This window comes from Carassius auratus, chromosome 31, assembly GCF_003368295.1.
Source record: "Carassius auratus strain Wakin chromosome 31, ASM336829v1, whole genome shotgun sequence".
In the NCBI taxonomy this organism is placed as follows: Eukaryota; Metazoa; Chordata; class Actinopteri; order Cypriniformes; family Cyprinidae; genus Carassius; species Carassius auratus.
This window is the reverse complement of record NC_039273.1, coordinates 27486278-27498702: the sequence shown is the minus strand read 5'-3', so window position 1 is coordinate 27498702 and position 12425 is coordinate 27486278. Positions and strand designations below refer to the sequence as shown.

Sequence of the window (12425 nt, the reverse complement as noted above, 5' to 3'; positions counted from 1 at the left end):
AAAACAACAGTGGACAGTGGTTTGTGGATGCTGATACTAAGCCTAAATAATTTGATCGGGAGCATCCCTTCCTGTGCCCATGATTTTTCTGTATGTGTATTCAGAGCCAGTGAGCAATATACTTTCATAATCATAAAAAATGTGTTTATTTGACCAGCCCTAATATATATATGTATATATATGTCTACTCTATATCGTTTTTGGTAAATAAAATCAAGCTGATAGAAAATAAAAATGTAAATATAACATTAAACTTAAACATAGACACTTAAATATAGATACTTAAACTTAAAAAAGTGTTGCCTTGCAAACTGAGTAAAATAAGTAAGAAAAAAAAAGATTTAAAGTATATATAAAAATAATATTAAAAATGACAATAGCACAAACGATGGAAAGATCTTATAATCTTGTAAAGATGAAACCACAATCTCGAGAGTCTTCTAGCACAACCAGTAAAAGGACTATCAAATGCTTTTTTTTTTTTCTGACAGCGTTCAAAGGCTGAGAACATGGAAAGAACAAATCTAATATTTACAGTAGATGTCTATTTTGGTGAAATGATATGACAGGAAATGGAATCATGCTGCAGTGAGTGAGATGCTCTTACTGTTATTAGAGGAAGCAGGTCACCTCCATGGTACCCAGAGAAAATAAATGTGACCTTCTGACTTGCAGCGTTCTCAGCAAGGAGCAAATAAATGTGGAAAGCCCAGAAGACCCGCTGCTCTTCCTGCTATTACTCAGCATTATGGCCCAGCTGAAACTGAGCCCAGTCAAAGCGCAGGCAATATGAAACATGTCACAAGAAACTCATGAGGCAGGAAGAGACAGTCACGGGGGATCAGAAACACTGAATGATCTCATAATGGTGAATAGGAGGGACGCATATGGGAAAGATAAATAGGTATCATGAGACTGGAAAATATCGCCATGTCAGTATTCTTGACAACATGAAAACTTGTTCAGTAAGTTTTCCAAAGCCATATGATAGCTTTGTGTGATGCACAGTACTCAGAAGTATTTATTTAATCTGGAAGTGGAGGTGGGTTAGACAGAGATTATAAATCAGTCACATTTTTGGATTGTTCATCACACAAAGGCAACATATAGCTTCAGAAGACTTGTAATATATAGTGCATGTGGACTCCTTTTTTTGCGGACTATGAATTGTTGTTGTATTAAGTGCAGCTCTTAATAAAAATTCATTGAAATTTTGCAATTTTTTTAGCCCTCCAAAACATTTTGAAAATGCAAACTCAGTTAACCCTGATACACAAGGTGCTGGTTTCTGACACCAACTTGTCACAGGGTAAAGATCAAGAAAGTCAAAAGTATTTACCGTACATTTTTTTAAACAGCCATTCAAACTTTTCTTATTTGCTATGGTGTTTTGTATACAGTACAGAGTACTGTAATTAGGCAAAATCTCTGTCACCTTTTAAGTCACCTTTATTTCTACATGTATATGGTTTCTACAATACAGATTGCTTAAAAGCATATAGTTTCAAAGCTCTGTAATTTCCACCAAGTCATAGTTTTATGTAACAACAGCGGTTCTGCACTTACACAAAAGTGCACATATCATTGTTTGGTCAGTTTTATACCTCTTCGTAAAAAAATTGCAGTGTTCATATTGGTCTGAAAAATGCATTAACAGCCGTTTGTTCAAATTAAAATCAGGAAAAATATATATTTAGCAACTAAACATTCATCTTGGTGTGAACACGTCTTAAGCATTTAACTTTGAAAAAAAAGCCCTATCCTACAGTAAATTTTATCCTGATTAATTATAGGTTTCACAAAAAACTAAAACAAAAACAAAACAAAAACAGTAACATTGCAATTAAATTTTACTTTTTAGATTCTTCCATGATGCATAAAAACAAATCCAATCTATTTTTGGATACATAGTGCTTAGGAGGACTTCTAGTCATCTTTAAATAAATAAACTCCTTAGCTACTGACATTCCTTCCATGCATGACAAGCACACAATGCATAAAGAAACTGTCAGTAAATGTAGTAGGGACAGAAAGATATGCCATAGATCCCTGTGGCCCTTTTAAATCTGACCCTGTTTGCCAAACTCGAATATTTACTAAATTACCAAGTACATTATCATGTTGGTCAAACAGAACACATTCCACTGATTCCAGAGGGTGCAATGAAGCATTACAAACACCCATCCAAATGAAGGATGTGGAATCATTGATGACCTTGTAAGAGTGCATGGTGTGAAAGATGAGCATGTCAAAGACTTCAGAGAGTGATGGTCAGTCGGGTAAGACCGTGACGCACAGAGATTAAGTGCTGTGTGAATGAAAAGAGCTGTGACAACAAGCATATGACTCAAGCAAAACCTCTTTGCACGAAATATAAATAACCACACTAGGTAAAATTATTAGACAGACTATAATTTAAACAGGCACGTTTACAAAACCAATCACTTGAAAGACAAAATAAAACAGATTTGAATCAATTAGCTTTTCAGTGGCTTCTGAATCTACTGTAATCTGTTTTTTTCTGTAGATATCCACAATGAGGCACTCTAGTCTGTTGCTATATTGACATACGAAGATCGTCTAAACATAATAACCCTTTTTATTTGTACTTCAGAATGAAGGATGTCAATGTGACACAGTCTTAACATCTCTCAAAATTAGCTACGCCAACCCTTAGTCGTACGTACCCCAAACAAGGTTAGAAGTTCCTGCCCTACCTTGACCTCTCGACTGGTGAACACCTCCACGTCCACCGCGCAAGCGATGAGGGTGGAGATATTACAGTCCACACTCCTGGAGGGCATGCTGGGCTCACTCAGATTGAAGGGATGACCGGCCCCTGACAGAGTATGTGTGAGGAGCGCGTCTGAATGCACGCGAGGCTGTGTGTGAGTGTTTGGATGTGCTCTGAAGACTCCGCTGTAACTCTCAGAGGTGCGGGAGTGTGTATGTGTGTGCGAAAACCCCCACCCTTCCTCTCCTCCTCTCTCTCACTCAATCCATGCAGTGACATCACTGCCTCATTTTATGAATGCTCACTTGCACTTGCACACACCAGAGCTGTTTTTTATTCATACGTCATGCCTTTTCCTTCTTATTTTATCTTTTGTAGCTTTTCTTGGATCCAAAAACAGTTTTATGTGGCTAGAATGTGTAATGCAATAACATATTATTTTTTCCCCTTCTCAGTTGATTCCATTTTCCTTCTGATAGGGCAAAGGAAGACAGGAGAGTGACTCAGCACTGCAGATTAATATATAGTCACATCACAGACACACTAGTGAGCAGATGGGAAAGAGAGCTCTAGAACAAAAAGGACACCAAGAGAGAGAGAGAGAGAGAGAGAGAGAAATATGAGAAAGTCTGTGGATCCAAGACGGATATATTATTAATATATTACTCATTTATGTAACATCATTCAGCATGCAACAAAAAGGCATAGGGGAGTTTTCCAAATATAGGTGGCTATTTTGGTTTCTGCAGCCTGACATCACACTGTATTGATGTTTGTATAACAATGTATTAAAACATAATGTAGTACAAAACACTTGTGTTTAGTTGCAAATTACTGCAGGCTGAAGGGGACTTGTCAGATTATTATTTCATTTTCGATAATGACTGGTACGATGTAAATACTTAAGGCTAGATATATTGAAAATTAACTGTAATTTCATTATAATTTTATAGACAATAAAGTAATTAAAGGTTTTCTAAATTATATGATATGTTACATTAGTATTAAAATGGATGTGTTTATAGGAGTGCTAAGATGTTTCAACCTCATCTGATTTTAATTTCAGTAGCAATAAGTAAATAATAAGTTTGATTAATTTTTGTGATGAAAATATACTGTATATTTTAAGGAACTTTAAGCTATGGTACAAATGCCTGTTGTTTTTTTCATATAGATTTTGCCTGTTTTACCTACCACTATTAAATAGAATATAAACAAGTCAATGGATATGACATCAAATTAGTTAGAAATATGGCAAGGAGATATTAGAGGAAACATGAAACTTGCATGCAGCCTATGTAGGAAATTGGTTGGCTGCGACATTTATACATTGAACAAACAAATTTGACTGCTAAATGCCAGAACTTGTCCAATGATAATCAGAATCCAGATAACAGAGGAATATAAAGCTGGGTAAGAATGGAAAAACAGAGACAGAACGGGGACAAAAACAGATATAGAGCATGTGAGCTACAATCGGAAAGGTCAGTGGCCGTCCTAAATGAAGCATGCTTAAAGACTCCAGACAGTTGAGTCATCATATTGTCTGCACTGCGGGCCTAGAAGATCGTGTTTACTTTTCCAGCACTCTGAGAGCACTGATAGAACGGACCAGTACAATGCATGTTCCATTGTCCTTTCTCGATGGAAGCAATGGTTTTATCAGAGCGAGTCAATAAACAGCTTAAATGACTCTAGCACTAAGGCAACCTTGAGAGGGGAAAAGGCCTCACTACATAACACCTGGTGCAGAAAAGCCCAGATGGAAGCTGCTAATCTAAGCAGGCTTGACAATAATGGATGGATGCGAGGCTCCTGGTATATATGCCAATTGGGCTAGCTGATAGTGACTGTGCAAATGGCATGAGGGTCCTTGAAGATGACAAGGCTAGAACAGAGTAATACTTCCTGAGATGCCATGAGACTTTTCTAATTAAGAGGAGAGGACGCCATCTGTAACACACACACACACACACACAGGCACACTGTTAGATGGATTGGATGCTACGCCATGCACTACAGGAGATTTTTTAAGTTTGTGTTTGAATATTTAGTAATAAACCTCAAACAAATATTTTTTTCTACTAATAATCAATGGCTTATAGTCAGTTTTATGGAAACTTTATCATTGTACTGATAATTCGATTGCATAATTTACACTAAAGAAGCTGAAATAGTTTTTTTTATGTCTATGTAGAAAATCCAATGTCTGTGGGGAAAATGAAAGGGAAAAATACTTCTGGAAATAACTGAAAAAGTGAGCTGTCTCAGTTGAAATGCAGTGGTGGGATGTCAGGACCAGCAAGGCCTTCCCTTCACTTCATTTTCACGTCATCTGGATTATCAGAGAGGGTAATAGCCAGAGCTAGCACACAACACACTATAAATAATTTTTGTTGTTTTTACAGTATTATTACTGTATTCTCAGGTTTCTTACTGTATACTGTGTACATAATGGTATTGTAGATTTTCATGGTATTGGAAAATATTAGCTTACTGTAAATCTACATACAGTAGTACTAAATGACTGCGAAAAACAACCACAGACCTCTTCATCACATCTCTGTGACAGAGTCGTTGTGAATATGAAAGCCCACTTGAGTGTGGTAGGTTAATTTTCAATTATGAGTTTTTTTTATAGCTTTATACCTTTTTTTTACTGATGTTATTTGCAAGATATTTGCAAGCTTCCATAAGAATATGTAAGGAGTGCTCAGTTTACGAGTCAAGCTGTGCTAACTGTCCTTCTCCTCCTGCAGCAAAAAAAGCTGTGTTGACTAGTATTTTCCTCCCGCAATACGCTGGGGAGACTTGTGAAGACGAAAAGCTGTACAGGTATGTTAAATTTTTAGGTCAACTTGTAATCACATGTAATCAGCTTATTTGTTTTATACCAATGTTATTTGCAAAGTATAAATACTTTTGAGTTAATAAATGTCTGTAAGAACATTGGGGTGGACTATATTTTTGTCCTTTTATTATACTAATGATGGTATTAAAATGTGGATTCAGGAGTCAGGACACCATTGAAGGCCTCGATGTGAAATGCAATTTTTTGTATATGGACACATAAAGTTTCACTACAGCTTCTTTATAAAATTATTTATATTATATGACCAGAGCAGTCACGCCAGACATCCTTTAAACTACCTTGGATTTCGAGTTAAAGCTGCTTTGAGGAGATTGTGACTTGTGGAACTATTCTGAAAGCTGATCTTTCCACACTGTTTTTCTCAGTGCATGTCATGGAAATGGTGCTGTGGCTAGTCTGTGTGCCCAGTCGGTTTTGACATGTTTCTTCTAGTTTCAGTTTACAGTTTTTTAATGCTTTCTTGAACTAGGTCAGGCCATTGTTTCTATACAGTTCAAGGGGTTGTAGGTGGTCTTTTCCTTCCTTTTTGCTCAATAGTTTGCTGTCTCTACATGCCAAAAGGGTCATATAATTTGCAGCATGCTATCTTTGCACTTTGATCCCTTACTAGACAAATATGATGAATTCTGCATTGGTAAAGCATGTTCTCCAAAAATAACACGCTTTGAGTGCCCTAAGAAGGTGTGCCCTTCCTCGTCATCTAGATTTGTGACATTTAAATATATAATGACTAATGATGACTAACTAAAATTAAAAAATGTTTTTTAATATTATTAATGAAAGTGTGGGGAAAGAATGGGGGTTTTCCTTATGACATTGTTGGAAGGAGACCAATGTAAAAACTAAAAATAGTATTTAGCTGAACTGCATGTTCTGAATTGGAGGAAGCTATGGATTCAATTTAAAAGGTTAAAAGTCCTTGCAGTTTATGAGATTTGTAAACACATTGTGAAATTCATTTCATGCCAAGGAGGATGTAGGAGTTCAAAAGGAAGCAGCAGATAGTTTTGCCCAGTTTAAAATCGTTATTTTACCATATATATATATACATATATATCAATATTTTCTGCTAGTTTTTTACATTTTCAATGTTCAGTTTTAGTAATTTTGTTGTGCTTTTGTCATTTTTATTAGTTATTGTTTTTTTCTTAAGTACAATAATATAATATGCAACACTGATTAAAAGCAGAGATTTTGACCAATGAGATTTTACTGTGGACAGGACTACGTGACAACCTAAAGGTGGCTAACTGTGTTGCTGCGCCAGCTTCAGATAATCAGCACTGCAAGATGGGATTTATCATTTAGGGCTTTGTTGCATTGTACCTGGCAAGGACAGAGGGTTAAGCACAAATTGAATCAACAGTTTTTCGTTCAGAACATGATTACTCTGCTCACTTACACATCAACTGATCATTTGCTGAGTAAACAGGTTCTCATATTGACCAGCAGGCATTTTTCCACTTTTCTGCTTTAAAGTAAGTCATGATACAAATCGTTTTCTTCCTGCTCTGTTTTCACATTAACATTAGCTCATGCTGGAGCATCAAGTAATCTCAGACAGGGCAGGAGACCATGTGACATAATAAATATGGACTCTGACTGACAGTGATGCAGACATCCCTTAGTCATCCATTACTTTCATTCTCTCTCTCTCTCTCTCTCTCTCTCTCTCTCTCTCTCTCTCTCTCTTTCTCTGTGTGTGTTCATTCTCTCTCTCTTTCTCTCTCTCTCTCTGTGTGTGTGTGTGTGTCTTCATTCTCTCTCTCTCTCTGTGTGTGTGTGTCTCAGGGGTAGGTCACACTCTACAGGTGCAGAATAGCAATAGCAGTGGCAGTATTCCAGAGACTCTAAACCAAGCTATCTGGGCTTTGTTATGGAAATGCTGTAATCCTCAGTTTCATCCAGCACAGCGCTGAACACAGTCTGCAATAAATTCACATACACAGACTCAGCACTTGGACACATACAAACTATGCAAAAATAAATCATTCAGATTGGCAGAGATAAGAAATGCGATGGTAGAAGTCGACTTAAAGTAGATGATGATGGATGCAGTGCAAAAAATGTCAATGATAGGGTGTACAGTATATACATATATATGTGTGTATGTGTAAAATAATTTCACTAAGCAAGGATGAAAATTATAATATTCTGAACCTCGTATTCATTAAAGAATCCTGAAAAATGTATTATGCTCTCTACAAAAGAGCCTCTTATGATTTCAGCTTTGCTATCACAGGAATACATTACAAATTATAATATAAATAATAAAGGTAGACAAATAAATATCCCTGTCCCTGTCACTAATTACAATTTATGAGAATTTATGTAAAACTGCTAGCACAAGATGCACTTTGGAACATATTCATTTAATAATGTTAGGTAACATTATATTTTGGTTTTACACAAAATGCTAATTATTTTTATGTGTTTCCAGACAAAAACACATGCACTCACACATTCACACTCCATTTGTAAGCGCTGTTATCATTAGATATACCTAAAGGATATTCAGGTGGCCAGATGTCCTTTATTTCCTCTCTGGACATGTTTAATTTGATGAAGCAGATAGTGTTCGTGTGTCTGCCGGAGAGAGAGGAGATTATTAGCCCAAACTGAAACCACCTAAATATACTGCACAGCAGACTCCTGTGTGTGTTCAAATGTTAAACTGATGAAGATGAAGAGAGATGAAGAGTGCGTGTGAGAATGATGATCCGAGTTACACTGACCTCTCCAGGGAATGTTGAGGTGACAGAATAAGGGAGAGAGGGTGTTTAGAACATGATGGCAGCTAACTGAGCATGTATTTGAGGGATAGATATAGACTAAGGATAGGTTTGAAATGGCATACTAGCATATTATCACTCTTTTTGCACTTTCTGTATATTTTACAATTTTGGGGAAATTTTATGCAGGGTACAACCAAAGAGCACATGGTATTATCATACAATACGTGTGTGTGTGTTTCTGGGTATCACTTTAATCACTCCATAAAAGGAATTAATAATTCTATAAAAAGAGATTTCTAATAAAGATTTCTGACAAATCTGGGGTATTTAAGAACCAAAACTTGTGTAAAGAAGTTATAAATATTTATTCAAAATAATTTTGGTTACATGTAAAATTAATAATATTCAGCACGGATGCATTACATTTTACAAAAGCGACAATATTAATAAATCAAGTGTATTTAATAAATTATATTTCAAATCATTGCTTTTAAACTTTCTGTTTATCAAAGAACCTGAAAAAATATCTCAGTTTCCACAAAAATATTCATAAATACCATTTTCAACATTAATGATAATCAGAAATGTTTCTTGAGCACCAAAGCCTTGGCGAGCATAAATTACTTTTACCGACCCCCAACTTTTAAATGATAGTGTATATGTAAAATGAAATATATTTTCATGACAGAAAAAAAAAAAATTGTATTTTATTTTTTTAACTGCAGGCATATCATTTGAAGCAATAAAAATGGCTGGTGTACAATACATTATATGCTGTACAGTAAGCTAGTATTCCCTTCCAAATATAGCCACAGAAAGGAAAAATAAATGGGAAACAAAGAGACAAGACTGTTCAAAATGAAAGAGAGCAGTGAAGCAAGGGGACAAACAAACAATGAGAATGAGAGGTAGGTGAGGAAAGGAAGAAGAGAGAACAGCAGCGAGCTGATTAATGGCACTGCTGATGAAAGGCTCGTATTGACGTCAGACACACAATAGACGGAGAAGAAAGAGAGAGAGAGAGAGAGAGCGAGGGAGAAAGCCTTTCACTCTGTATATATATATATATATTTTTTTTTTTTTTTTTTTTTTTTTTTTTACATGTAATTTATTCCTGTGTTCAGCAGCCATTACGCTAGTCTTCAGTGCCACATGAACCTTCAGAAATCATTCAAATTTGCTTAATTGCTGCTTGTTATTATCAGAATTTGTGCAGAGCAGTTGTGCTTTTTTATATTTCTGTAAAAAAAACTGATACATTTTCTCAGGATTCTTTGATGAATAGTTCTATTTTTGCCTCATATGGCAAATGTAAAAGAATAAAATGCACAATGTTTTTTTTTTGCATATTTTTATTTTGCCTGTGGATTAACCTGTCTGTGATTAGGTGAAATGTATACACACAAAAAGAAGACATACAATTATTTTATGTAAAATGACTCATTCAAGAGTCATAACCTCAGTCTTGTCATCTAGAGCTGCCTAATACACCATGACCAATGCAGTGTTTAACCTTGGCCATCTTTTCTGCTAGTAATATTCTCATTCTCGTGACTTGACATTAATCTTTTCTCTGAACACATTCTCAAGGTCAAAGCGCTGCCTTGTCTGGCCTGTTGTGGGCAGCAGAGCCAGACGGTTAACCTGATGACATCAGAGTACCAGCAGAGTGTGTGTGTGTGTGTGGGGGGGGGGGGGATGCTGCGTATATCACCTACTTTAAGAATGTCATGTCTGATAGACCTCTCTCTGTGGGATCAGGGCCAATTTCAAAGAGATTAGGAACAATTTCGATGGGATTTAGTACATTTCGTATTGGATTTTAGCTGACCCAAAGAACAATTTATGACTGGGATTATATAGAGATAAAATTAGGTTGTGAGCAGACTCCAAAAAAACAGACAGATGTGTTCAACTTAAGAAAACCAGAAGAGATTGAGAAAGCTTAGCTAAGAGATAAGAGTTCTTGATCAAGACAGACAAAATTTTAGAATTAAAAAATATGTTAAAGATATATATTAATACAATAAATAAATTATTGTATTAATATATATAATGTATATGTATACACACTAGAATTCAAAAGTTTGGGGTCAGTAGTTTTTTTTTTTTTTTTTTTTTAAGAAATTAATGAAAAATTCTGATTATTGTAATTCTGTTATTGATAAAAAATGACAGTACTAGACATTTATAAAGTTACCAATGATTAGTATTTTAAATACTGTAAATTCTGTTCTTTTGAAATTTCTATTCATGAAAAAACTCATGTGAGACTGAAGACTGAATAATAATGCAGAAAATGCTGATTTTTTTCATCATAGGAAAAAATTACATGATTAAAATAATAATAATAATAATAATAATAATAATAATAATAATAATAATAATAATAATAATAATAATAATAATAATAATAATTAATTGCAATAATGTTTCACAATGTCTCTGTTTTCTTATTTTCAAATAAATAAATTCCTCCTTGGTGATCATGAGAGCTTCTTCAAAAAATCTTTAAAAAATTAAACAAAACTACATCAAATATTAATAATAATAATGATCAAACAAAATACAAATATTACAGTGCCCAAACTTTTGAATGGTAGTGGGTGTTTGTATATATGCAAGCACATTTAACCTGTTATTGGCTCTCCGAAAAGACCCGCCCCCTTAGTTGCTATGTCCAACAGTCCATGGCACTCTCATGCAACACACCATGTTCTCATGCAGTGAAAGATACACTGCAGAGCAAAGAGGACACTGACAAAGAACCAACAGACAAGACCGAGCAGATTACTTTTGGTATGAAACAGTGTCAGCTTTGTCATTTTTTAAAGAATTTAAAACGAAAAATACTATTTTATATTTAAATTAGGCATGGCAGGACGAAGTTTGTCGCGTTATCCTGATTTGTTGGAAAAAATAAATTTCAGTACCATTCTGAAATGGTGAAATGTTCATGACCTTTCAGAAAATTACAGAAATTCTCCTACGATTTATGCATAAACGCAGTTGGACTTTGTTAGTGGACAAAGTAAATAAACAATTGAGAGCGTACAAGAGTTTATTTTCTAAAAATCCACAGGTCCAAATGTGCCCATAGTTGAAGAAATGCCCATAAACAAATCTGGGTCTGATGTGGTCAATGCTGCTCGCTGATGCACAGGATGTTTAAATTCATGCAGGTGCCTATATTTTGACAGAGTGAATCTGTGCTCTAAAGTGCTTTTTAAAGTTCTTTGCCATTTGCAATAGTGTTACACATTGCTCGGCACGTACATCGGAACACAATCACACACGCACAAGCACTTCAGATTTTTACCAGGAAAAGGCCTATTTACACAAAGGATACCTATCTCCAAATAAAACACAACAGCTGCACAATCGACAAACACAACAGCTGACTTCCATAAACACACACACATGCATGCATTCATTCTAAAATGAACTCTCTCTGTGTCTTTGAAACTGTGACAGGCAGTGGAACTGCATTAACCACTTGGCGGCCGAGTGGTGACACTAAAGGACTAACGTGGTGCAGTGACGCCTGCTTGCCTGCACATGAGTCACGGTGGCTCTGATCCGAGCTTTGCGGCGTGAACGCCGAACATGTTCCTGAATCATCTCAAACACATGGAAAGATACTGGGTCTTGCACAGTAAAAGAGCGCTCACAGCTATTTCTGGAAACAGATTTAAATGCCAAATGTATAAATGTAAATGCAAATGAGTGTTGACGGATCGTGCCAACAAGTGGACATGTCCAGCAATGCCACAAAGTTGAGAAATGTTTATCTTTATGCAATTGTGCAGTGAAGTGATGTTGGAAATGTGGAAAATGTGAACTTAACTAATTAACGAAGAAAAAAAAAAACTATAACATTAACGTTAAGAAAAATGTATGCTTTTAATGTCTAAATCAATACTTGAAGAACTCTGCAACAGTGAAAATAACTGGTAGCATTGGTCTAAAATATAAGTTACTCAATATTAACTTCTTGTTTGTTGTAGTTATTAAATACAGTATCGCAAGTATGGCTTGCATGAAAAATATGAATGTACATTAACTATATATATATATATATATA

At 35.4% G+C, this 12425-nt stretch overlaps 1 protein-coding gene across 3 annotated transcripts in view; it reads right to left on the bottom strand.

The window, feature by feature from the left end:
• The window catches only part of LOC113051029 (calcipressin-2-like), a 57283-nt gene that overhangs the window by 19246 nt on the left and 25612 nt on the right, over window positions 1–12425 (bottom strand). Inside the window, exon 1 of one of the 3 annotated variants that reach the window (XM_026214629.1) lies at window positions 2688–3261. The exons of 1 other annotated variant lie outside the window; for it this stretch is intronic. In XM_026214629.1, coding sequence (XP_026070414.1) covers window positions 2688–2804 — 117 coding nt within the window. In that variant the 5' untranslated portion in view covers window positions 2805–3261. Of the gene's footprint in view, window positions 1–2687; window positions 3262–12425 lie in introns of those variants that run through there. One more of the 3 variants, XM_026214630.1, reaches the window with a different exon arrangement.